Here is a 22,599-nt window from a genome sequence, read left to right on the forward strand (position 1 = left end):
AGATACCAGGACAGAAACACTTTCTGTCTAGAGCTTACATAAAGACACTGCCACTGACCACACCTTAAAATGCTTTTGTGTAATTATGTTTCTCTTTCAATTTCATACTTTCTGCTTTTTAGTTAAACATCAGTTCTTTCTTGGATAAGCCAAGTTATGATAGCTGTTATTCATCTTACTGGAGAGGCAGTGGAGGCTCCAGAGGTGCAGTAGTGTCCTGGTTCACAGAGACCCTGAGGGCTAGAGAGACTGGCTCTGCTGCAGAACCAACCAGCTTCACATGGCCGACAGTGCTGCACAGCATCGCCACCAGGCTGGTCAGAGTAGGAGCCCTGAATAATCACATCGTTAAATTTTTAAATATTGACTATGTGAGTTCAATAGAGGAAAGACGAAATTCATGATGCTAGAGTGCATCATGAAATAAGAGAATAAGAGATTCAGCGAACTTGACAGAGTAAGAACACACTGAAGAATAGGGATGAGCAGTTGAATAGACACACCCACATTCTCACACACACTTACTGGAGGACAGGGGCGAGCAACAGAGGACCCTGGAGGACAGTAGTGTCCTGTGGGACACAGTGGTGCCAGGGACAAGCCTGTCTGGTTACACAGTCTGCCTCCCTTACAGTCTACACATGACTGTGCACCTCGATGCTGTGGAGGATTTATAGACAGGGGAATAACCTTGAATATGGCATTATGTCATTATCCAATTTTAACAGCACAATTTCAGAGGAGCAGCACTTGGTATTCTGTGTGGATGATCTCCTACCATCTGAAAAGTGCCAAGAGGACATGGTTGTGCCCTGAATGCCCCCTCCAGGGTAAAATGACCCTTTTCTGCTTCATTCTGAACTGGCGAAGCTGAGCCACCCGTACAGTAGTAACCAGGAGAACAAAGACCTGAAGGTGTGGTGTTGTTGTAACCTAAGCAAAAGAACCTGACAAGGACAGAAGTATATTGGCCTCAGTTTCACATACCCCTCTTATATAAATCAACTGATGTCAGAATAATCATATTTTTTTAAAAAAGAAGACAGTGAATATGAGTTACATTACCCTGGTGGACAGCTGACACACTCCTCAGGTCTGCCAAGGCCAGTGATATTGCTGAAGGTGCTGGGGGGACAGGGGAGAGGGGTAGAAGAAGCTGGAGGGCAGTAACTTCCTGCTGGACACAAACCTCCAGTTGGACCATCAACTGGAGTCTGGACATATTCACGGTGCATGCATGTAAAGAGAAGCAAAAATGTTCTGTAGTGAATAATTTCACTCCTAAAATACCCATTACAAGTAATGGGTAGTAATACATAATAATTAATGTGTTATAATGTGAGTTTCTTCATGGCACTGAATATCAGAGCTTGTAAATTGGCTTAACGTGAGTGGTTTTGCATATGTGACCTGTGATGAGTCACTGGTATAGAAAGATCCTCTAAAATTCTTCTTGAGAAAACAAATCAGTTAGAGAAGATGTTATCATTAACTTAACTAAATTTATTTGTGGACCACAGGAAGCCAGGAAGCTTCCATTTTATGGAAGCTGCAGGAGATCAAAATGTATAAAGAAAGGATTAAGATTTACAGACTAACAACCTTTATTTAATAAATTATTAAAATAGCATTCTCGTACTGCAGACTTGGCTCCCTCTCTACAGTAGAAGCGCTCTTTGCAGCTTCCAGAGGGCTCTGTGAGTCCCACACCAGTGCAATACTGGCCTCCGCCACAAGGAGAGCACTCAGCCTCATCACTGAGAGCAGAGCGTGAGCTGTAGGTTCCTTCAGGACACGGTTCTGGAGTAGAAGTGCCTTCTGGACAGTAAAAGCCCTGTAAATAGTGTGACAGACAGAAAAGGAGAGACAGAAAGAAACAGATTATTACTATCTGAGACCTTACATATGTAGTGGAAAGCACACCTATGGAGAAGTTACTGTCTCCTCCATGCAAACGTTTTTTTAAATGCCACAGAGTCCCACATTACCTGAGGGCAGACTAAGGGCATGTGAGTTCCCAATCTGCCACAGTAATATCTGGATGGACATAAAACACACGCCTCTCCACTGTGACCAAATGTGTTGTTCCTGTATTGGCCAGCCTGGCAAGGGTAGGTATAGGGGTAGCCAGTCCCTAGGGGGCAATAATGCCCATCAGGACACACCCCTGTCTGAAACATTACAGAGCAGAAGATAATTGTATCATTTATTTTTTGAATACATTGTTCACTTAGAACTGATGCTATCAAAAATCTAAAAAAAAAAAAAAAAACATAATACACACATATGATTATACAACCATTTATAATTACTAGATTGAAAATGGGTCAGAGATATTTGTTCCTCAAACACTGTACATCTCATTTATTTGGTAACTTACAGGGCTGGTAATAGGCTGCTCTTGAGGCTGCTCAGTGTAACAGTACTTCCCCTCAGGACACTGGGCACACTCGCTCACGTCACGGAGACCTGGAAATTCACTGTAGCTACCATTGGGGCAAGGAATGGGGTTGGGATCCTATGAGGGAAATCACATTTGGAGGTAGTTTAATGCTCCAAAAGTGCTTCAAACATATAAAAAAGCAAACCAGGTCAATTAAACTAAATTCTTCCATAGCTGTATGTATCGTTCTTTGACTCACGATGTCTCCTCCAGGGCAGTAGAAGCCTTGCGGACAGAGGGTGGCTGAACGCTGGGGGTCTCGGGCCAAACCCTGAGAGCAGAGAAAGCCTGGGGGGCACACCATGACGCTTAACATGGCTTCCTCACTAGTGGTCTCATTACTGCAGTAGTGACCCTGCAGGCAGGGAGAGCACTGCACAGAGGCCTCGTCCTACACACAAGAGAATGTGAAGGAAGATTCAGAGAGTTGAAGTTAAAGATATCAACTTGTTTGGGGGAGGGACACAGAAAAACACAGAGTGAAAACGCAAGGGAGAAAAGGATATGACTTAGAAGATGCAGGAATAACACTGATATTGCTTCAATGCTGAGAGCAAAAAATGAACTATAATAAAATTTAACCACCCTGACATTTACAGATGTACATACATGGTGAGTAATGTAAGACGATATTGCTGTGGGTGGAAAATGCTAATCTAAAAATAGGACAATCAGAATGGCTTATGGAAGGACAAGACGAAACCACAAGCGCTAGTTTCCACTGCTTCTGTCAGTTGACCAGTCACTGTGGACTGTGTTAAAGATGGGGCCTCACAGAGTAGCTGCCAGCTCCACACACTCTGGGGTTGACAGTGGCTGAGTGGGGACAAAAATAGCCAGCAGGACAAGCAGAGCAGTCCTCCAGTCTGCGACCTCCTTTCAGACGGAGAAATGTGGAGCTGGAGAAAGACAGCACAGAGCGGATGTACTAAATCATATGCATTACACCAGCTTAATCCTTAATTTCATCCGTTTTATAGCAAATTCTTTCCATATCATCACCCTCTTCATCATCACACACACAATTACTCCTTACGGTGGGCACGGTGAAGGTTTGGAGGTGCCCTGCTGACAGAAGGAGCCTTCAGGACAAATCAGACAGTCTTCTCTGTGCCTGTTACCCATTCGCATGCTGTACGTCCCTGCAGGGCAAGGAAACTGGGTGCCATATGCAGTCCCTGGTGAAGAAACATCGACACAGTTATATGCACATGAATGAGTCATGATTACAGGTCTGTAACAGAAAACAAAATAAATGTATGTAAAACTGTATTTAGTCTTTACCAGTTTACAAGGTAAAACATTTAATTACTATAAACATTTAGCATGTTTCACTTTTGAATTACAGCAGTAAACAGATGTATTAAGTTAATATACTGTATATACTACCTATATTACCAGTCGTGCTCCTGCATACCTTCAGGACAGTAATGTCCAGAACTGCATCGACCTGACGGAGCTCCAGACCCAGCCAAACAGTACCATCCCTGTGGGCACGGCCGACACTCACTTTCAGCTTCCAATCCACTGTGACCATTCCACGTGCCTACAGGACACTTGTACTGGGTGGGGAACATAGTTCCAGGGGGACAATAATGCCCCGCAAAGCAGGAGAGTGGTGGTCTCTGGATACCACCAGTTCCTGATAAAGTATAAATGATATAGGTATCAATATATATTTGACCAAATACCTTGATGGTGATATACTGACAATATTTTGGAAATTGTTAATATAGCTTTTAAAATATGTTAACACAAGAAAATCTTTGGAAATTCAGTGACAGTTAATGTGGATATAGTGATCAAATTGCTAGAGACATTCATCATTAATCATTATTTATTAGGCAAAAGCAAATACATTCATTTCATGTAATGCTATGAAATATCAAACAGTGCTTTTAAATTCCAACCGAACACATATTTGTGTGAAAGATAAATGGCACCTCGAAGACAAGCATATCGCGCTGGGCACTGCTGGCACTGTGAGCGGTCAGTGAGGTCAGTGCGGTTGCTCAGTGTCCCCGGTGAGCAAGCATTAGCTGGGTCGTTGGGTTTGGAGGAACCAGGAGGACACACAAACCTATAGGATTCAGGCAAACTGATCAGGATCATAGGATAGGTTATATTTTAGGCAAGAAGTTTGCAGTATCACTGAAGCGTGCTTGATATAAAACCTTTTCTTCCATCTGAAGAGCTTACTTACCCTTGCATGCAGTCTACATCGGGGGCTCTCAGAGCTACCTGTGTGCACGCCTTCCCTGCATAGCATTCTCTGCAATCAGCCAGCTCATCCTGACCCTCTAGGGGGTTGAAGGAGCCTGGTGGACAGGGTACAGGGTCGCTTGTCCCCTCAGGACAATAAAAGCCAGCAGGGCATTTGAGACAATCCTTCACACCTGGAGGAAACAGTTACAAACATCTTGTTGTCATGCTGAGACGAATGCAGGTTCAGAATACACTGTGGGCCTACTTTATTCGGATGTTAAGAATCATATTTAAAAGCATCATTTTTGTGATCTACCCCTGCTCTTTACTCACTGCTCAGCACAGTCAGGTTTCCCTTCATCATCTCTTCTATAGTGGACTCACAGCTGCAGCTTGCGATCAGCAGTTGTGTTTTTTTTATTGACGCATCTCCCTATGCCCTCTCGGCATCCATCTGTTGCAGTTTCTCATCCACATAATCCAGTTCATCACGGTAACTAAACAACACTTACATATTTATACTATCACTGAGTTTTTGCTAAGATAGACTGCTATAGCACCATAATCGGTTTAGCTGAGCTTTTGAGGGAGCTGTTTCCAAATAGGGAGCTGTTTGCTGGCAAAGGGAAAATATACGTGATGAGTGGTATATAAACTCACTTATAGCGCCTTGATGAGGGGTGAAGGTGCCTCGAGGACATATCACTTCTTCCAAGGTTCCAGCAGGGCAATATCTCCCTCGAGCACAGGGCAAGCCAGGACCCGATGAGCCTGTCTCACACACACACACACACACACACACACACACACACAGACACATGCTTAACATATTAAATGGGACAGTGGGCACAGTGCATCCTGCAGTAACATTTTAGCTCTAAATTCGATCTTCATTTCATGTTCTTTCTTCAAGTATAGCCGTAGTGACTGACTGTTACACAATTTTGTTTCAGCATTTCAATATTTGTTGCTCCATTATTAGTGCTAAGACTTACCTGCAGGACAGAAGCGTCCTTCTCCACATCTCTTACAGGCTGCCCTACTTGTCTGACCCAGTTGTTCCCCCGCTGTACCAGCAGGGCAAGGTGACCCATGAGGGGTGGCAGTGCCTTCTTCACAGTAATAGCCCTGTGGGCAGAGGAACTGGGAGGTGGGTCTCCATGAGCTGCCTTCCAGACAGTAAAACCCTAGGGAAAAGTATTTATAGGTAAGGTCATAAGAACATTTTTTACGGGATATCATATATGGTGAAGACTAGAGACACCGTAACTGAGTGGGTACATCTATGGTTAAAGTGATATGATTTTATGAATAAATGATAACTTTGAGTGTGAAACTATAAGTACGATAACATAGAAGGTTTGCCCGTCTACCTGCGGGACAGATTGTGCAGTCTCTCAGCCTCTGCAGACCTTCTTTAGTGCCATAAGTCCCTGCAGGACAAGGTACAGCTACACCTCCTACACAGTAATGACCTGGGGTGAAGAAAAGCATGCCCAGATACACATTAGGCTTCTTTCAGGAAGAAGGAAAACTGTAATACGAATGACAGTAAGCAGTGTCAACACTAACCTACTGGACAGACTATACATATGAACCCCTCCCTTGTGTCTTTGTATGTTCCTGGACGACAGGTGATGGGTTGACTAGATCTTTGCAGTGGCTGGCTCCAACTGTAGGCCACGGCTCTCCCACACAGTGGGGATGTATCACTACAGCTATGGCAGTAAGTCTCTCCAGGTGTGGAGGACCAACCAGGAGGACAGGGAAGAGGCTGAGACATCCCCTTATCTGGACAGTAACTTCCTATGGCAGAAAGAGGACACATTTTGTAATTGTTGGGGATCTTAATAATCACAAATTAACACATTTGTTAATTAAATCCAAATTCAAATGGTCTTTCTGCATTACCTGCTGGACACTGTAGACACTGGATAGTGCACACAGTGGAATAGGAGCCCGGGGCACAGTCATTACATACAGTGTGATCTAGGCTGGGCTCCTTGCCAGGCCCACACTATAAGGCACATAATAAGAAATCAATAACAGAGCAATGACTTTTCATAATTCCAATTTCACATTTCACATTTCACCAACCATACTACTGTCAAAGTTCTTCTTTCTCATGTACAAAACATAGAGAACAAAACAAAGAGGATCTGGAACTGACAAAGTTTGCTGCCATTGATACCTTCTGAGGGAATCCAGAGGTGCAGATAGAGTCTACAGGGCAAGTCAGACACTGGAGGACCCCGTCAGGAGAATGTTGTCCTGGTGGGCATAATGAGAGCGTCCCATTGGCTGGGTCACATGAAAAACCTGCAGGACACAGCCTACAGTCCACTCTGTCCTCTGAACTGATCAGACCTGGAAAACAAGGCTGCAACATAGAGAAATGAAATGAGTGAAGACAGAATAATGACAACAATACTACCTGGCATACAGCGTCAAGCACAATGTTTGAGGTATTTCAGGCACAGACGCACATGATGAGAGAAGAAACTAAAGGTGAACAGACCTTTTTCACTGCAGACATTCTGACTTCTCAAACAATTGATTCTTAACTGCTGCATTGCTTTGCAGTAATTACTGGTGTCCACATTCTGACACGTCAAAATGTCTGCTGTGAAAAAGGTCTATTCAGCTGCTAGGAAGACAAGAAAAAGATGCAATTTCTTTGGTTTTCAAAGGAAGCAATTACAGAACAGGTTTAGGAGGCACTGAGCTGTATGATGAAGTGTTTTTTTTTTTTTTTTTTTTTTGCAGGTCTACTACCTTGCAGTCACTGATCCTGCTTTTTCCTGTGTAGAGGTTGAATGTTCCTGCTGGACATCTATGAGGTGCGGATACATTGCCAGGACAGCTATACGAAAGAAACATATTTTATAAGAAAAATATTATATTACAGTTAAATGTGACACGAAATGTGACATTTCATGTCACATTTCAAATTCTTACATGTGATTCCTCAAAGGAACAAAAACTAAAGTCTAATTTATGTATTTTTTAGTAATTTCTAAAGAGAAATTTCTGATTTATAGATTTTTGATGACTTACAAATGGCCAGGGGGACACTCTAAACAAAGTCGGTGGGAGAAGTATGTTCCTCCTGGGCAGTGATCAAGGTCTGTCTCTCTGCTGACGAGGAGGTCTGTACTCGCTTCAGATGATTCTAACAAAAATAAATTCATGTAAGGAACAGAAGTTCTTCTGGGTAGAAGCCTTTCAGGTGGTTTTGTTTCTTTTTAAATAAGCTTAATTTGTTAAAAAATAAAATTTTTAAAAAAAAAACGGAAAAAAAAAAAAAAAAAAACTGTAAAAATCAACCAACCAACCAAAACCAACAACATACCCTTTAACAGTCATTGTTCTTACCTGAGGCAAGTCCAGATTGAGTCAGCAGCAGAAAAAACCATGACACTGAAGAACAAAACACATACATTACTTTCCCTGAGCACATTATCACTGAATCTCCAATCAAGTGTAGTCTGTTTCAGTTATTTGTATATTTTCATTCAAAGCTGATTAGTCTGAGCCAACATGACTGATAGTTTAAAGGCCTGAAAGTGAGAGGCACGCAGTCAGCGAAAGTGAAACAAGAGCACGAAACGTGACTCCCAGGTGACTGCTCTAGCTGATAATGGCGTGCCATGGTGTTCTGTAACTGTACCTTCCACCTTCATAATGTATGAGTATGTGCTAAAGCTAACCTAGATATTGTCTCTGTAAGTAGATCTGTTAAATTATTTATGAACTTATTTATGAACACTTATGTAATTAGTTTAGAGGTTATAATGAATATAAAATAAAATATGGGAAAGATTAAAAAAAATAATAAAAAATCAGAAAGATTTCTGGAATCATACACAAACCTGTTTCCAAAAAAGTTGGGACAACTGTCACCCATTGAAAACATTTGGCATCACCATGAAACGAAAAATACAACAAAGGAGACCCGAACTTTTGAGCAGTTGAAATCCTGTATCAGGCAAGAATGGGACAACATTTCACTTTCAAAAGTCCAGCAACTGATCTCTTCAGCTCCCAAACGTTTACAGAGTGCTGTTAAAAGAAGAGGTGATGCAACACAGTGGTAAACAAACCACTGTCCCAACTTTTTTGAAACATGTTGCTGGCTTCGAATTCAAATTGCACATATATTTCTCATAAACAATAAAATATCAATATTTGATATGTTGCCTTTGTTCTATTTCTAATTAAATATGGGTTTACATAATTTGCACATCATCACATTCTGTTTTTATTTACATTTTTACACAGTGTCCCAACTTTTTTGGGAACAGGGTTATATATTAGGCAAATGAGGAATGCTTCATCACAAAAGATCCCCTTTGTCTTCAGAGGCTGAGGCTTTAAAAATAAATGATTTAATTACAGTGGAAAATGAATGTAAGATATATCCTCTGCGCGAGCAGAGAGTGAGCTGCAGTGATGCATCTGCAGGCATACGTGCAAACCACATTGTCATGTTCCGTATCTTTTCTTCACGACAGGTGCAAAATACATGCCGCGTATTAATGTATACTTAAATTTTGGTAATTTAAATGTTAGTGGGTCATTGGTGTATTTTTTTTTTTTTTTGAGTGTATGATTTTGTCCTTTACAAAAGAAATCATTTTCCAGGAAGTCAAGTACAAGAGATGGAAACTTATGAATTATTTTTACATAGCTCTAAATCCTGTTGTAGACCACTTCCTGTACTCCTCCCCAAAAGTTGGCACGTATGTGTGGGTATTTCAGTATTTTTCTGCAGGTGCAAGCATCACTAAACTCCAAGTGCATGATATATTTGATTGCTGGTTTTTCAAGGTAGCAGGAATCAGAAAAACAGGGGCAATAATGCTGATCTCAGTCCACTTCACATTGCTCTTTTTGTGGGTGACGCAAGGTAAGATTTGTATACTCTTCATCATTGTTCTGGATTTAAGCAATAAGTGTTTCTATACATGTGCATGCATTCAATAATGCTCTCAACTAGACAAGTCATGCCTGTTATTTAGTATCATGCTCATTATTTGATGTAAAGTAATGTTTATTTTTAAAGAAGGCCAAATTTCATCTCTTTACAGATTTTGTGAGCTGTGTTCATATAAAGATACCCACTGATTTCTTGACTGTAGTGTTAGGGGACTCTCTAACGTTAAACTGCACCTACAACTGCTCCAGCGGATTTGTTCGGGGCTGTTGGAGTAAAGCACCAGGCAACTCTGGCTGTCAGGGGACAACCAGCACGAGCACCTTTTGCACAACATCTCTTCATCTTTCAAATGTGTCTGCTGAAGATCTTAAAAAGAGCTACACCTGCTACATAGAGCACACAGATGACCCTCAGCTTCCACAAAAAACAAAGCGTATTGTTTTACTGCAACTTGAAGGTAAATAAACATTATTATGTGAAAATCATTATAAGATATATCTTGTCTGATGTCAGTGTTTTCTGCTTGTTTGTTCTCAGCTCAAACAAATGCCCCAAACTGCACAGTTACCTCAAAGACTGAAACTAAAAATGGTGAGAACCTTTTATGTTTCTTAAGCTGATGTAAAATATTGCATGATCACATTACTTTTATTAATTTAGGCTGTTCTACATTTCTCAGCATCTCTTCCTGCTAAGCCCAAAGATTCAAGTGGAGGTGAGAAGGGACTTTAAAACAGTGCAGAATATAAAGTTTATTAATATATATAATGACTATATATGAATTTTGTATAATTATGTGCATCTATATGTGGAACTGACAAGGAAAAGTTGCCCTTTTGATCCAATACAATCTAAGTTTGTTCTGTTGTGTCAATGTTAACAGGCGAATTTACAGGAATTAAGGTTTTAGCAACAGTTACCGTTGCTGTGGCCATGGTGCTTGCAGCATTGGCTGCATATCTGTGTCTGCACTGGAACAGACAGAGCTGGAATGGTAAAGGTGATTACAGAATATTACATTATGAACATATATTTTCTGTAAAAAGTAATAATTTCAGAATGAGAAATTACACACAATTTTATTAACGATGTCTCACATCCCAGGGGAGCCTGTTCTATCCAGGTCAAGGTGAGTGCAATTTACAAATGATTTTTGAGCCAACTTGTGTGTTCAATAAACCTAAAATAAATCCATGACTTTGCTAATTGTTTTATTGGTTAATTTCTTTATTTTCTGTTTCAGCTCACCAAAACCATCCCATGCTGTCTTCTCACCAGTGAAGGGTAAATTAAGTAGTGTTAAAAATATGAAATATAAAATGCAAGGCCTTCTGGCCTCCAAATGCAGTTCTATCATTCTTGCCTGTCATATTCACCAGGATCACTGTCAACACAAAGTGAAAGAGTGACTTTGAGGATTCCAACACCTGGTAAGACAACCTCTGGAAGAGTCACACCACACACCTCTTCTAAGTGACACGGCATCATTGGTTACGATACAAAGTACAATACAAACATAATACACACAATAATACAATTAAACACAATTAAAAGACTGATAATTACTGATATATATACATATATATATATATATATATATATTTTTTTTTTAGATAATGAGAGTGACACTGAGGTTCCATATGCTGACATAATGATCGCTGCCCGAGGTGTCAGTACGCCAGAGCTCACTCAGGTTTGCTACTTGACACCTGGAGATCAAAAGGAGGTGAGAGACAAGACTTCCACTGCTCTGTTCTGAGCACGCCTCTGCAACCATAGATCACAATCACAAATCTAAAATTGGTGACTGCCTGTGTTATGATGATCACTTGACTGCTGTTGGTGTACAAGGAGGCACATCAAAGACCCAGATTATATCTTAAATAAATGAGCAGTTACTTGGCTATGCTTTATTGCCAGCTCAAGGCTAGAGTGAATAAAGGAGCCACTATATGTAGAGAGCGTCAGTCACTTTGGGGTTGCCAGACAAAGGACTCTAGAAATGTGGATTCTGTTAATTTTATATCATAATGTTAACACCTCTTATATTATTCTTACTTGATTATACAACGTGTACATATTTCATAATTATAAATTGACATACTGTCAGCTACAAGTTTATTTATTTTAGGTATTTACATCAACTAGGTTGGACTAAACTCTAGGAACAGCTCACAGTGTTATAATATAATATACCATGTCTTTAAATCTGTTACATAAAACCTCAACATAGCTTTCATGAAGGTAGGATTGACTACAGCGGTATAGATTTTATTTTTGTCTGTTAAGAAGGAAACAAATTGTGGTTAACCGCAAACGTGTTACTGTCACTTTTGAACAAACCACATAATACAAAGACTTTTATCTTTTAGTGGAACTGTTAATATTATAAGGAGCAATAGGAGAGGGCTTGTAAAAAGTCTTGAGCCAGTCTTTCTATTCCCAACATGCTACATGAGTTTTTCTCTGCTTCCCCTCCAGTGGTGGGGAGATGAATCAAGGTCTTACCTGCAGGCCTCACGATCAGCTGATAGGCTGCATGTCCCCCTGCCCAGAGAGGTCAGCCGCAAAATGAGCACCAACTCGGAATATGCAGTCATCACATATGCCTGAAGAGAGACATGGGACACACGTCAGACCGTGCCAATAACGTCATGTGTAAATAATGCTATTTTATGTGATTTTGTTACATTGTTTGCTTCAAGAGTGCCATGAACTTGTAATTATATCCAATAAAGAACATTAACATTACTTCTTGTGAGTTTACTGAAGTTTGAGCCTTGTCAGTTTCCGTAGTCAGAGTCGTTGCCTAGAAACAGTTATCAACAAAAAGCCCACTGTTGCTAGCCATAGCATTTAAAAGTAAAGGTGGATGCGAATTGCAAGGCATTTCAGGTAACAGGTGTGACTAATTACTTGTGTTTCGACATTTTCAAAATTTTTACTGAATACATATATATATATTATAAGCAGTTTAAGTGGTGTGTAGCTCATATGCTGAACTATGAACGTTAAGTCAGTGTTATGTTGTTCAGAAAGTTCACAGCTAACGTTAGCTCTTCTCCCCTTCCGCGCTACACATCGGGAAGAAAGGAAATAAACTGCTGAGGAAAAACTTCCCCTGGTCAGATATCCCTAGTTACCGTCCAAGTTTATCCTCGACATGTCAGTGCCTTTCTCTAACACTCACCTGCGGATCCCGAGAGGATTTGGTACAATCCTGGAGGGACTGGCCAGAGAAGTCCTACGAGACCAGCCTGAAGACATCCCTAAATATGCTGCACAGTATTTCGATGCTCTTCTCAAAGAAAGAGAAGGTAACGCCAACCTTCTATGTGGTAATATGAGACAAATGCCATCATCGGCTGTCAAAAATGATTATTGTTTTCTTTTTTTGTAGAGAGTGGCATGGACTCTGCAGAGTGGGCTGCTAAACTGGAAGATAGATTTTACAACAACCATGCATTCAAGGCCATTGGGGTAGGCTACTAAATCAACCTACAGTACTCAAGCCAACTATTCTCAGCATACATATAAATCTTCCCTCTCTTTTTCAGTGAGTCTCTATTTACCATTACAACTTTGTTTTTGTTTGTTTTCACCCCAACAGGCTAGTCCTGAAAAAGAGCCTGCAACAGAGATCGACATCTCTAAGTGAGTCTCACCTTATGTGCTATGAACAGCCAAGAGGATCGACAGGAGAGGGAGAGGATGAACATGAGGGAAAGGATAGTGGCAAAAGTTACAACTAAAAGATTTGAATCAGGAGTCACTTGGTGTGAAGTTTTCTGTAGTCCTGATTAGGGAAATTAGAAAACAGAATTAGGACCAAAATCAAACAAAGTCATCTGCAAATCTGAAGTTATCACTGCATAATCACACCATAGCTATATCTGCTCTGAGGTTTGGACATACATGCATTGTCCCAACAATGGAAGGTACAGTTTTTAAGTGCCAGAAAATAATCACTGCACATTTGTTAAAACTGTGTGTTCAGATTTTATAAGCAAATGCAGTAGTAAATAGTATTTTTTTTAATTTTATCTATTTAGTAATTTGTTTAGTATGGATGGTATGGCTGAATCTTACGCATAAACTTTTCTGAGAGGTCCATGTAAAAAACCTGTAAAGCAAAAATACATTGTGGGTAGAGGCCCAGAACCAGCACAGAGCATCATGTCAGTTTTGAAAGCTCTAGTTTTGCAGTGTTGAAGGTGAGAACAGAGAGAGCAGGACTGATTGACAAGAGACCACCAGCTGCAGCAACACAATGACAGGATCCAGATGAGTGTGATACAGGCATTATGACATTGCATGGTTTTAGAGAAGCATCAAATTTAAACATTTCTCACCTTAAGTCTTTCATTGTGATTGGTACTTTTTAGAGAAAAATCATATGACTCCCAAACTGAAGATGAATCAAGTCATTCAGCAGAAGCCTCGAATCTTTCCACCACACAACCTAACATATCTGAAGAGGTTGATTTTACTCAAAGCACAAAAGAAGAAGATATTACAGAGAAACACATTATTTCAGTGGAAAAGGGACTTTCAGAAGGGGAATCCGTCAGCAGACACCCAGCTGCAGATGAACTGAGTGGGACAGAGGAAGAGGAAGACCCAACAATAAATACACTTGATAAAGTTAATAGGACAGCTAATGAAAATGGTAGCAGCTCTGTTCCAGCCCAAGAAATATGTCAATCTGAGTTAGAGTCCACTAACTTGTTATTGTTCAGTGGGGTTTCTAACGTAGATGTATGTGCTCAGGAGTTAGGAATGGCAGGAGATGAGGAGGGTGATAAACAAGACTCTGCAGTTGTAGATAATGAGATTGCAGCCTCAGAAGGAGAGGAAAATACTGACGTTAAAGAACCAGTGGAGGTCTTTCCATATTCTGGGCTGGCTGATGTGGACATTTGTGCTACAGAACTTGGTGGAACTGAGAGAACAACAGAAAAAGCCACTGTTGAAAATGATATACATGTAGTCGAAGAGGAAAGCTTGAAACCCCAATCTGAGGAAACTCTTGTACCACCATCACTGTCTCAATTTGTAACCACCGAGGGCAATCAACAAGAAACAGAAGATCAGGCGGAAAAAACAAAAGAGGAAGAAGGAACAGAGACTGAAGCTTCCTATGGGGAAACACATGCAAGTTTAGCTCATATTGAGGGTGGTTTAGATAGTAATGCTACACCAAATGAGGATTCTTTGGTTGAAATTAGCTTTGAAGATGTTCCAGAGGCTCAGCAGATTACTGCGGTCAGGGAGAAACAGCCAGAGGAAGAGGGATCAGTAGAGGTCTTGCAGACCAAGATATTAGAAATGCAACAGGAGGGAGAGTCTAATTATGTTACTGCAATGGCAACAGACCAAAACATATCTGGTCCACAACAACACAAGGAACCCGAAATGGAGGGAGTTAAAAAAGAATTTAACTCTGAAGGGGAGGAAGTGGAAAGTCGGCACAGGACATCTGACATAATGAAGGAGAAGGTGGACACAAATTACTCTAATTTTAATGACAGTGATGATGATGATGATGATGATGAGAGGGAAGAAGGTGTGAGCTCATCACATCAGCCCACCACCGAGGCAGACAAAGAGAACCCAGAGGATGAAATTGATCATACAAATGAAGATAACGAGAAGAAAAGAGAAGGCGTACTTAACCAGAATGAGGATTCTGAGAAACAGACAAAGTCATACAACCCTGACTTTAAAGATGATGAGAGGACAGACACAGTTGGCGGAGACAAAGAGGACATACATACAGAAGATTATAGTGAGATGGAGAATGACGACATTAATGATGGCGGTGTAGAAAAACTTTCATCTCAAGTAACCCAGTCAAATACACCAGCAACTGCAATGGAGGCAGAGAGTGAAACTTTAGAGGCAAGTTCACAACATTTACCAGAAGAGAGTCAGAAAGCACTTGTAGAGTCACAGCCAGAGTATATAGTGGAAGAAAAAGAGGTTACATTAAAGGAAGCAGAGGAAGTCAAAGAAGAAGGAAAGACTGATTCTGAGGTCCAAGAAAAGAGTGATGCAATGTGTAAAGAGAGCATCAGCCGCACCCATAGTGCAGATAAGACAGCTGCTGACCAGCAAGAAGAAGAAAGGCCACTTGGGTCTGAAAATGGTACCACACACCCTGGAGGCGAGAGTAGTGACGAGGTAAAGGGTTTCACACACACACACACACATTTTTATATACCTTAACATTACAGATGAACATTTTTGCACTGATAAAAATAGCCCTGATTTTTTTTTACCATTTGTTGCCATAAGTTTGAATTTAATAGAGGCTATTGCAACTCACCACATCTCCTCCACTTTTATCAGCTGGCTGAGGATAAAAATTCATACACTTTCTGACACAGGTGTCTTTAGCTAGGTTGCACTCTGCTCTGCTCCAATTCCTGTCTCACGTAGCCTATATAAATGAACTTTTTAAGGACGAGTCGTATGGTAGTTGCTCTGATAAACTTTAAACGTCATTGAGAGGGTCATAATCAAAATCGTCTAAACTGAAATGTACAGAAATTGTAGTTTCAGTTTCAAAATTCATCATAATCTGTGTCTTTGTTCATATACACATGTGTTCGAAGATGCTGTTTGAGGCCTTTACTCTGCCGCATGCTCATAAAACTGTAATACACTTGCTTTGTTAGTGCCAGATCCGTTCTCCTCTTGGGAGCCACCACAGCCTCCGCAGAATGAAACTTGATTCAATAATCTATCATCATAAAAGACAGACTGGACAATTTGTCTTGTGAATTAGGCCTTTAACATTTTTACTGCTGTCACAGTTAGTCCCGTCTGATTTGTCTGGACCAACAGGGCTCTAAACATGCAGGGAGGGAGTGTAGGAAGGGGCACGAAGTTGTTACCATGGTAACCCCTCACCATCCTGCTCTCTCTTAGTGTCGTCATGGAATTAATAGGAGATGGTGATGCTGAGAGTTGCTAAGCACCATCTGTATCAGTAATCTACCTTTAATAGCAGTTTCTAACTGACTGATTAAACAGTAAAATAGCCCTTTTTGTATTCCTGTGTACAGTATTATTTTGTATGCTCTTGCTTAGAGCAAGCAGCTGAAATGAAACTATCACAAAACTGCACAGTATATAGGCCATCTATTCTAACAGTGTCTTGGCTGCAGTATTTTAAATGGCTTGTCTCACATTTTTATTTAAACTTTTTTGCCTTTACCTTGCTGTTCACAAGTGCCCACAATGATGTTCCTATGCTGTAATAATTTTAGGTGGAAAAATACTGTGTTAAATACACTGATGATTAGGCTACTATGAGCAGAATAACTACTATTATGATTGATTACAGTAAATTTAATTACACAGTGGTTATCATTCCTACAAATTAGCAAAGTGAATTGATTAAGTGAGTCAGCTTAGTTAAATTAGGCGTGAGGATAACTTAACATATTGTTTGAATGATTAGCAAACCAGCAGGAGAGCGTTAAAGTCAGAGATATAACTCAGATAAATGGATGTTTTCTGTTTCTCTCCCTCTCCGTCTTGTCTCTGAGGCTGGCAGAGGAGTGTGGGCGGCCATACCAGCTGGGATCAGAGGGATGGAGAGGGCTGTTAGCTCACTCTGCCTCTAATAAATTTATAACACCTCCTAGTGTAAAAACAGTCCAAGATGCTTACACTTTTTTATTTCCACGCTATTAGTACAATTTGAAAGTCAGCAATAATTTTTTATGACCATCTGGCTTTTACATAGTATTTCTATGTTGGTCATTTATTTTTATTTGTGGAGTTTAATATTGTAACATTGCAACTTGAGAAGTTTTTATGATGCATGGTCCATGTGGTAGTGACTCAGTGTGTTCTTAATTAATATCCACCCTAAATAATTCCATCATTTTAACTTGTTTCAAAACTGTCAAACTTTAAATTGCTGAAATTGTGTTCATATTCAGCCTGTTTCAGTTAGTCTTCCTAAGTCTGTACGTTGTGCTTGGTTAATGTTGCTTTTCTGTTAAAGGTCTGCAACAGTAATGTGAACACAGTAGGTCAGCAACCTTAATGGGACTGAAAAGATGGAACACATGCTGTCATGTTTGTAGGAGGTCTCTCTTTCCCTCCCTCCCTCCTTCTCTCTTCCTCTCTCACTGACTGTATGTCTCTCTCTCTCACTCTGTGTGAGCGGGTGTTACTGAACATACAGTGATTGTTAGTAAGAGCCAGTGAGGCATCTGTATTATACCGGAGACTCGCTTAAAGAGAGCTTTGCTTGGTCCACATAGAAATTGAGGCATACGAGTCATATTAGGTCAGCTCACCTGAAGACTGAAGTCATCTCTGAGAGTAAGACATGGACTGTCACAATGTAAGTAACAGCTTCAGATTAAACTTTTTTAATAGATTTTATTTTTTATTTTTAACCATTTATTAGTCATGAACGGTGTTCACTAGTGCTTAGTTGTCCTCAAACTGCATACTGCCATGTGTGTTGTTGATGTTTTTGTGCCTTTATCCTTAGAGTAAATTGTATGTTAACCATTTGTGTATTTATGACTCACAGCGAAGTGACTACATAAATTTGCTATATATATACACACATATATATATAATATAGCTTTTATGCTATTTTCATCATAAGTGGACAATATTATGGTACCTGAGATCTTAATACTAAATCTGGATTAAGTCATGAATTAAGTCTAAGGCAATAAAAACAGTCCGAGGCAATAAAAACAATAAGACCCCTGAGAAGGTGTGTGGCCAGCAAAATCCAGTGTAGCAGCCCTGTATCTCTGCAAAAAAGCTGGATTCTGGCAGCTCAGTGAGCAGTCAGACACAGAGGCTAATGAATGCTGGCTGAACAGGTGGGTGGTCACACTCCTACACTGGAGGGGTTTCACTGGAGACATGATGCACTGCTTCACCAAGGTAGTGGGATGACAGTGGGCTTGTTCTGTGGGCTGCCTTTGTATGAAATGTCAATCTGTTTCTATAAGCAAGGCACGGGGTGTAGCTGATATGTGTTCGCCACACAATTTGAATTGGTGTTTACATAACCCATCGAAAGCCTTGGCGCTATTCCACTGACACTTTATGACAAGCCAGAATTTCTCTTCCGCCCACCCCATGTTTCCTATGGGACAGTGGATGCTGTACTTTCAGTCACTGAATGAGCTGCTGGTCTTGATTGCAGTAGCATTTTCGCTGGGTCATCCTTTTCAGCCATTATTTCTTTCCCTGAAAGAGGATTTTATACCTAACCCTTTTTTAACCATAAGTCCTGTTTAGTTGAAATCCGAATAAGCAGATTTATTTTGTGTAATGAACAATAATCAGTGATCTCATAATCATTGTCTGTTGCTAAGTTTGGGAATCCATAACAACAATCCATAATCAATCCATTACAAAAAACAACACAGCAGACCATGGTAATTTTTCACAAAATAGTCTGACTCAGACATGTTTTCTCCAGCAGTGTATTATACATTATTTGACAACAGGAGAAAGAAAGCACAAATAAGGCAGATTAATGTAGGTTAATGATCTCTTGAGAGGCCCACTGAAGTCATGTAATAAAGGTGAACTTCTTCTGCAACAAGCACACATCCCTTTGTGGCAAAAAGACAGTGTTGTAGCACATACAATTCATTTTACAAAATACGTACACAGTCTGTTAAGGATGAGATCGTCCCACCAGTGAATCCTCATATGCTCACGTAATATGCTGTCCTACTGTGAAAAACCACTACTTTGTGGTCCTAACAGCAGGAGGACTGCAGCCGGCCCCAAGAGGAGGAGGACATCATGGACATCCCCCTGGATGACCCCGAGGCCAACAGGGCTGCTGCCAAGATCCAGGCTGGCTTCCGTGGCCACATGACCCGTAAGAAGATGAAGCCGGAGGACAAAGCAGAAGGGGAGGAGGTGAGCAGCACTGGGGATGTGCTCAACGGCAGCCAGGGGGACACAGGTCAGTGGTGTAGAACCAAGGGATAAGACTAGGTCACATAATGCCATTAAAGAGGGCATTATGGCTAGTGACTATAAGGATGATAACAGAGGCTCCCATCACGCGCTGTGACTACAGCAGGTGACATAAGGTAAGTCATGGAGAGCATAAGTTGCTTATTAGACCATGACCGGAGTCTTGTGATACTTTGAGATAAAACAGTTCGATACTCTATACACAATAAGCAGGTAAATGTTTGGCATAAGGCAAATACATGTAGTATTTTAGGGTATTGCTATTTAGTTTGACATTTTAAGGATGATCTCCATGTTGTTGCTAGAGCTTTAGTCTTCTTTGGTTTTACAGGTACCCCTTTTTTAAACTGAAAGCAGGAAACCGTAATGTTTTCTCAGAGCCTAACACTTAAACACAATGCAGGAACACAAAATGATTTATCATTTTACACACGAGGTAAAGAAACCATTTACATCTATACATAATTAAATTCACATATTAGAACCCCTTATGGGTTACACCAAGTGTAATTAATGCAATACATAACCGAGTGACTCATTTAATTATCCCATGAGGTCTCCAGCAACAGATGATCGAATCCTTCAATTAATTCTTCTGTTAAAGGGTCATTAATGAATCTGCTTCGAGATGTGCTTTTAAACGATTAATGAATCTGCTTCGAGATGTGCTATTAAATGATGAGAAAGAAAACACGTTCACAAAGGGTTGTTTCACCTGGAAAATGTCAAGTTACATTTTCACAATTGTTATTTTCCAATTGTTATTTTATACAACTGTGGAGGAGGAAATGGTTTCAGAACTCAATTAGTCCAGTTTCTGTGTTCCCCTGAGCATGTCTAGTATTTCAGCACAGGCCAAGGTTGCATTTAGATTTGTTTTTATGCTTATCCAAACCAAAACCAAAGATTTCTGCAAACAACAATAGTACAAAATAAAACTCATCAGGAATGTGCGAGTTAGAGCAGTTCTTTTAGAAGTAAGAGAAGGCTTTAGGTGCCCAGCCCTTGAAATTTCACCTTTTCCGTTTAAGACAAAGCAGCATTTTCTTTGGGGATGTGGCTGGCACAAGGGATCTATGTCAATGATTCTCCCTAACCCAGTTGCTGGCTGCCTTGCATGCTTATGTAGGAGATGTATTTATAGCTCCAGGTGCTTTAGGTACAGTATATGTTTCAGAGGGACAGCAGAATTAATGTAGCTGTCAGACGGGAACTGAGCATCCCGAGCACCTCCCATTGGAGGAGACCCCCTTTTCACAACAGAAGTGGGTTTTTGAGCTCATCAGATATGTCAGGCATCACCAGAAATAAAGTTATCAGCATCGTGCAATACTTTAAAACTTCAAATGTAAATTGTACTTAAGTATATTTGCAGTATAGAAAGATTCCTTGAAAGTGTATCCTCCTTAAGTAGGAGCTCAATATAAAGTTTTTAGCCTTCATGAAAGATCCACCCACAAGTAACATTACAGTTTGTGACTATGTATCACAGTTTTTAACCTTGACCACAAGAGTGTGCACAGAAACTGTTTGTAAAGACTCTGCAGTGCTTAACTATGCCTTGCCTATTTCTGTTTTTAGAGGCAGGAGGATCGGGGGCAGTAGAGAGAGACGACACATCTGTGCCAGAGCAGTGACACCCCTGTCCTGACCTGGATGAAGAGACAGAGGGGGAGGAAGGTAGCGGGAGATGGCTGGCATAAGCTGGCTGGGCTGGCTTTCAGACACACCTTTTTACCCCAGGAGTCATTTTCTTTTTCAACACAAATTAGCAGTAGGAAATGAACAGTTTAGAGGGTGTGTTATGTGAATTTTGTGAACTTTAACACTCCTTCTCTGCTTCTCCAGCAGTCTCATCAGTACGGATGTCTTTGACCCAGAATTTGCAACTCACTGCATGTACTTGTGAAACTTCTGGTAGTGTGCTAGTTTTTAGATGATGATCTGTGAATGTGAAAATGAATGTCCTCTAAATGCTAAACAGGGCTTATTTTGGATGGATCAGTTCTTACCATCTGTGTATAAACCTTGTATGCATCAGCATTAGACTTTGCATAAGTGGTGGCTTAAATGATTTATTTTGCATTATTTTCTGATGTGCTTTTATCTTGACTATTATTTATCTACTTGACTTGCTTACAAAAATGATTAAAACATCAAAAATATCAAAAGAAAAGTAGCCATGTATGTTCTATTTATTCTAAGTTACTGATTGCAATTGCCTTGATTATCTTTTTGATCACAAGTAAGTTCTCTTTTCACCTGTTCGAGCATTTTCTATAAATCTGATCTTCCAGAACAGTAAGCATGCAGTAATTACTCTTTTTTTTTCCAGATGCATTTTACAGCTTTACCTTATGAGACACTGGTTCAATATGCTCTGTTGTTGTATTGGTGGGTTTAACTTGTTTGACTTATGTTAAATAAGGTGTGTGAAAATCCGTTGTCAGAGTTTGCAGAGTTTTCATGCTTTAAAACTAATTGAATAGTATCTTGTTAAACTTTGCTGTAGAGTCATGGCATTACACTAATAAATCCACCTTAAATATATGCTGAAATGTCTGTCTGTTTTAAACTTTATTAATACAAGTTAAGGCTCTGTTTGTTTCAAACAGTTCCCTTCATGTCATCTGGCACCTCCGTCTCTGGTGGTAAAGTTGAGATTTTTGTATAACACTACAGCAGCCAAAACTGCTCTTTCTTTGTGTGTGTGTGTGTGTGTCACTGCAACATAAGCAGGGCTGGTAATTGGAGAGAGCAGGTTTCCATGAAGCTGGAACAATGTTTTGTCTCCCTAGTGGTCTTCTTACCCGAGAAATCTCATGATTAATTCATAACATAATATTGTGCATTTCTAATATTTACAAATTCCAATTATACTGGATATATTATTTGCGTTTAAATTACTAATAATGCCTATTAGATAGGGCAATTTAGATAATTAGATTCTACACAGTTAAAGCCTCTCTAGTAGTTTCTATATTAGTTATAAAATGTCATCCTATCAACAAGTGCATTATATAAACAC

General features: G+C 40.2%; 4 protein-coding genes across 8 annotated transcripts; 3 read left to right on the forward strand and 1 right to left on the reverse strand.

Annotated features, from left to right (window-relative positions):
* Positions 1–170: 170 nt before the first annotated feature.
* On the reverse strand, positions 171–12,222 carry LOC139632431 (multiple epidermal growth factor-like domains protein 6). The gene is made up of 23 exons (XM_071497350.1): positions 12,096–12,222; positions 8,024–8,068; positions 7,706–7,820; positions 7,424–7,511; positions 6,840–7,028; positions 6,560–6,665; positions 6,221–6,454; positions 6,022–6,123; positions 5,644–5,835; positions 5,309–5,419; positions 4,647–4,839; positions 4,387–4,523; positions 3,861–4,085; positions 3,480–3,621; positions 3,219–3,342; positions 2,643–2,834; positions 2,381–2,518; positions 1,989–2,171; positions 1,640–1,834; positions 1,066–1,214; positions 779–947; positions 526–660; positions 171–332 (listed from the first exon to the last, which is right to left on the reverse strand). Exons 7-23 carry the CDS (start codon positions 6,429–6,431, stop codon positions 171–173), a joined length of 2,760 nt encoding a protein of 919 aa, XP_071353451.1. The 5' UTR covers positions 6,432–6,454; positions 6,560–6,665; positions 6,840–7,028; positions 7,424–7,511; positions 7,706–7,820; positions 8,024–8,068; positions 12,096–12,222.
* Positions 9,296–12,338, forward strand: LOC139632095 (uncharacterized). The gene is made up of 10 exons (XM_071496849.1): positions 9,296–9,557; positions 9,739–10,044; positions 10,125–10,178; positions 10,267–10,302; positions 10,471–10,587; positions 10,692–10,716; positions 10,831–10,871; positions 10,967–11,017; positions 11,201–11,313; positions 12,069–12,338. The coding sequence occupies exons 1-10, from the start codon at positions 9,320–9,322 to the stop codon at positions 12,198–12,200; spliced, it is 1,113 nt and encodes a 370-aa protein (XP_071352950.1). The 5' UTR covers positions 9,296–9,319; the 3' UTR covers positions 12,201–12,338.
* Positions 12,339–12,388: 50 nt separating this feature from the next.
* On the forward strand, positions 12,389–14,093 carry LOC139632096 (sperm surface protein Sp17-like). Of its 4 annotated transcripts, none has more exons than XM_071496851.1 (4): positions 12,389–12,489; positions 12,677–12,904; positions 12,988–13,067; positions 13,198–14,093. In XM_071496851.1, exons 2-4 carry the CDS (start codon positions 12,751–12,753, stop codon positions 13,243–13,245), a joined length of 282 nt encoding a protein of 93 aa, XP_071352952.1. In that variant the 5' UTR covers positions 12,389–12,489; positions 12,677–12,750; the 3' UTR covers positions 13,246–14,093. The 4 variants fall into 4 exon arrangements, with proteins under 4 accessions (XP_071352952.1, XP_071352953.1, XP_071352955.1 ...); XM_071496852.1 differs by having other exon boundaries at positions 12,389–12,482; XM_071496854.1 differs by having other exon boundaries at positions 12,396–12,482; positions 12,681–12,904.
* Positions 14,094–14,220: 127 nt separating this feature from the next.
* Positions 14,221–22,121, forward strand: LOC139632094 (probable serine/threonine-protein kinase kinX). Of its 2 annotated transcripts, none has more exons than XM_071496847.1 (3): positions 14,221–15,770; positions 19,353–19,557; positions 21,153–22,121. In XM_071496847.1, exons 1-3 carry the CDS (start codon positions 14,367–14,369, stop codon positions 21,206–21,208), a joined length of 1,665 nt encoding a protein of 554 aa, XP_071352948.1. In that variant the 5' UTR covers positions 14,221–14,366; the 3' UTR covers positions 21,209–22,121. The 2 variants fall into 2 exon arrangements, with proteins under 2 accessions (XP_071352948.1, XP_071352949.1); XM_071496848.1 differs by having other exon boundaries at positions 19,353–19,511.
* Positions 22,122–22,599: the final 478 nt, after the last annotated feature.

Source organism: Trachinotus anak, unplaced genomic scaffold, assembly GCF_046630095.1.
Source record: "Trachinotus anak isolate AG129_WGS33_773 ecotype Australia unplaced genomic scaffold, CSIRO_AGI_Tana_v1 ptg000014l, whole genome shotgun sequence".
In the NCBI taxonomy this organism is placed as follows: Eukaryota; Metazoa; Chordata; class Actinopteri; order Carangiformes; family Carangidae; genus Trachinotus; species Trachinotus anak.

Excerpts from the sequence above, each read along its gene's own strand:
- LOC139632431 (XM_071497350.1), bottom strand. The coding sequence starts at position 6,431 with ATGTCTCAGCCTCTTCCCTGTCCTCCTGGTTGGTCCTCCACACCTGGA. Across the intron at positions 4,524-4,646 it reads GATGTAGACTGCATGCAAGG|GTTTGTGTGTCCTCCTGGTT; the intron begins GTAAGTAAGCTC and ends TGAATCCTATAG. Across the intron at positions 333-525 it reads TTGCTCGCCCCTGTCCTCCA|GGCTCCTACTCTGACCAGCC; the intron begins GTAAGTGTGTGT and ends GTGATTATTCAG.
- LOC139632096 (XM_071496851.1), top strand. The coding sequence starts at position 12,751 with ATGTCAGTGCCTTTCTCTAACACTCACCTGCGGATCCCGAGAGGATTT. Across the intron at positions 12,905-12,987 it reads TCTTCTCAAAGAAAGAGAAG|AGAGTGGCATGGACTCTGCA; the intron begins GTAACGCCAACC and ends CTTTTTTTGTAG. Across the intron at positions 13,068-13,197 it reads ATGCATTCAAGGCCATTGGG|GCTAGTCCTGAAAAAGAGCC; the intron begins GTAGGCTACTAA and ends TCACCCCAACAG.
- LOC139632095 (XM_071496849.1), top strand. The coding sequence starts at position 9,320 with ATGAATTATTTTTACATAGCTCTAAATCCTGTTGTAGACCACTTCCTG. Across the intron at positions 10,717-10,830 it reads CCTGTTCTATCCAGGTCAAG|CTCACCAAAACCATCCCATG; the intron begins GTGAGTGCAATT and ends TTTCTGTTTCAG. Across the intron at positions 10,872-10,966 it reads TGTCTTCTCACCAGTGAAGG|GATCACTGTCAACACAAAGT; the intron begins GTAAATTAAGTA and ends CATATTCACCAG.
- LOC139632094 (XM_071496847.1), top strand. The coding sequence starts at position 14,367 with ATGGCAGGAGATGAGGAGGGTGATAAACAAGACTCTGCAGTTGTAGAT. Across the intron at positions 15,771-19,352 it reads GAGGCGAGAGTAGTGACGAG|CAGGAGGACTGCAGCCGGCC; the intron begins GTAAAGGGTTTC and ends TGGTCCTAACAG. Across the intron at positions 19,558-21,152 it reads CGGCAGCCAGGGGGACACAG|AGGCAGGAGGATCGGGGGCA; the intron begins GTCAGTGGTGTA and ends TTCTGTTTTTAG.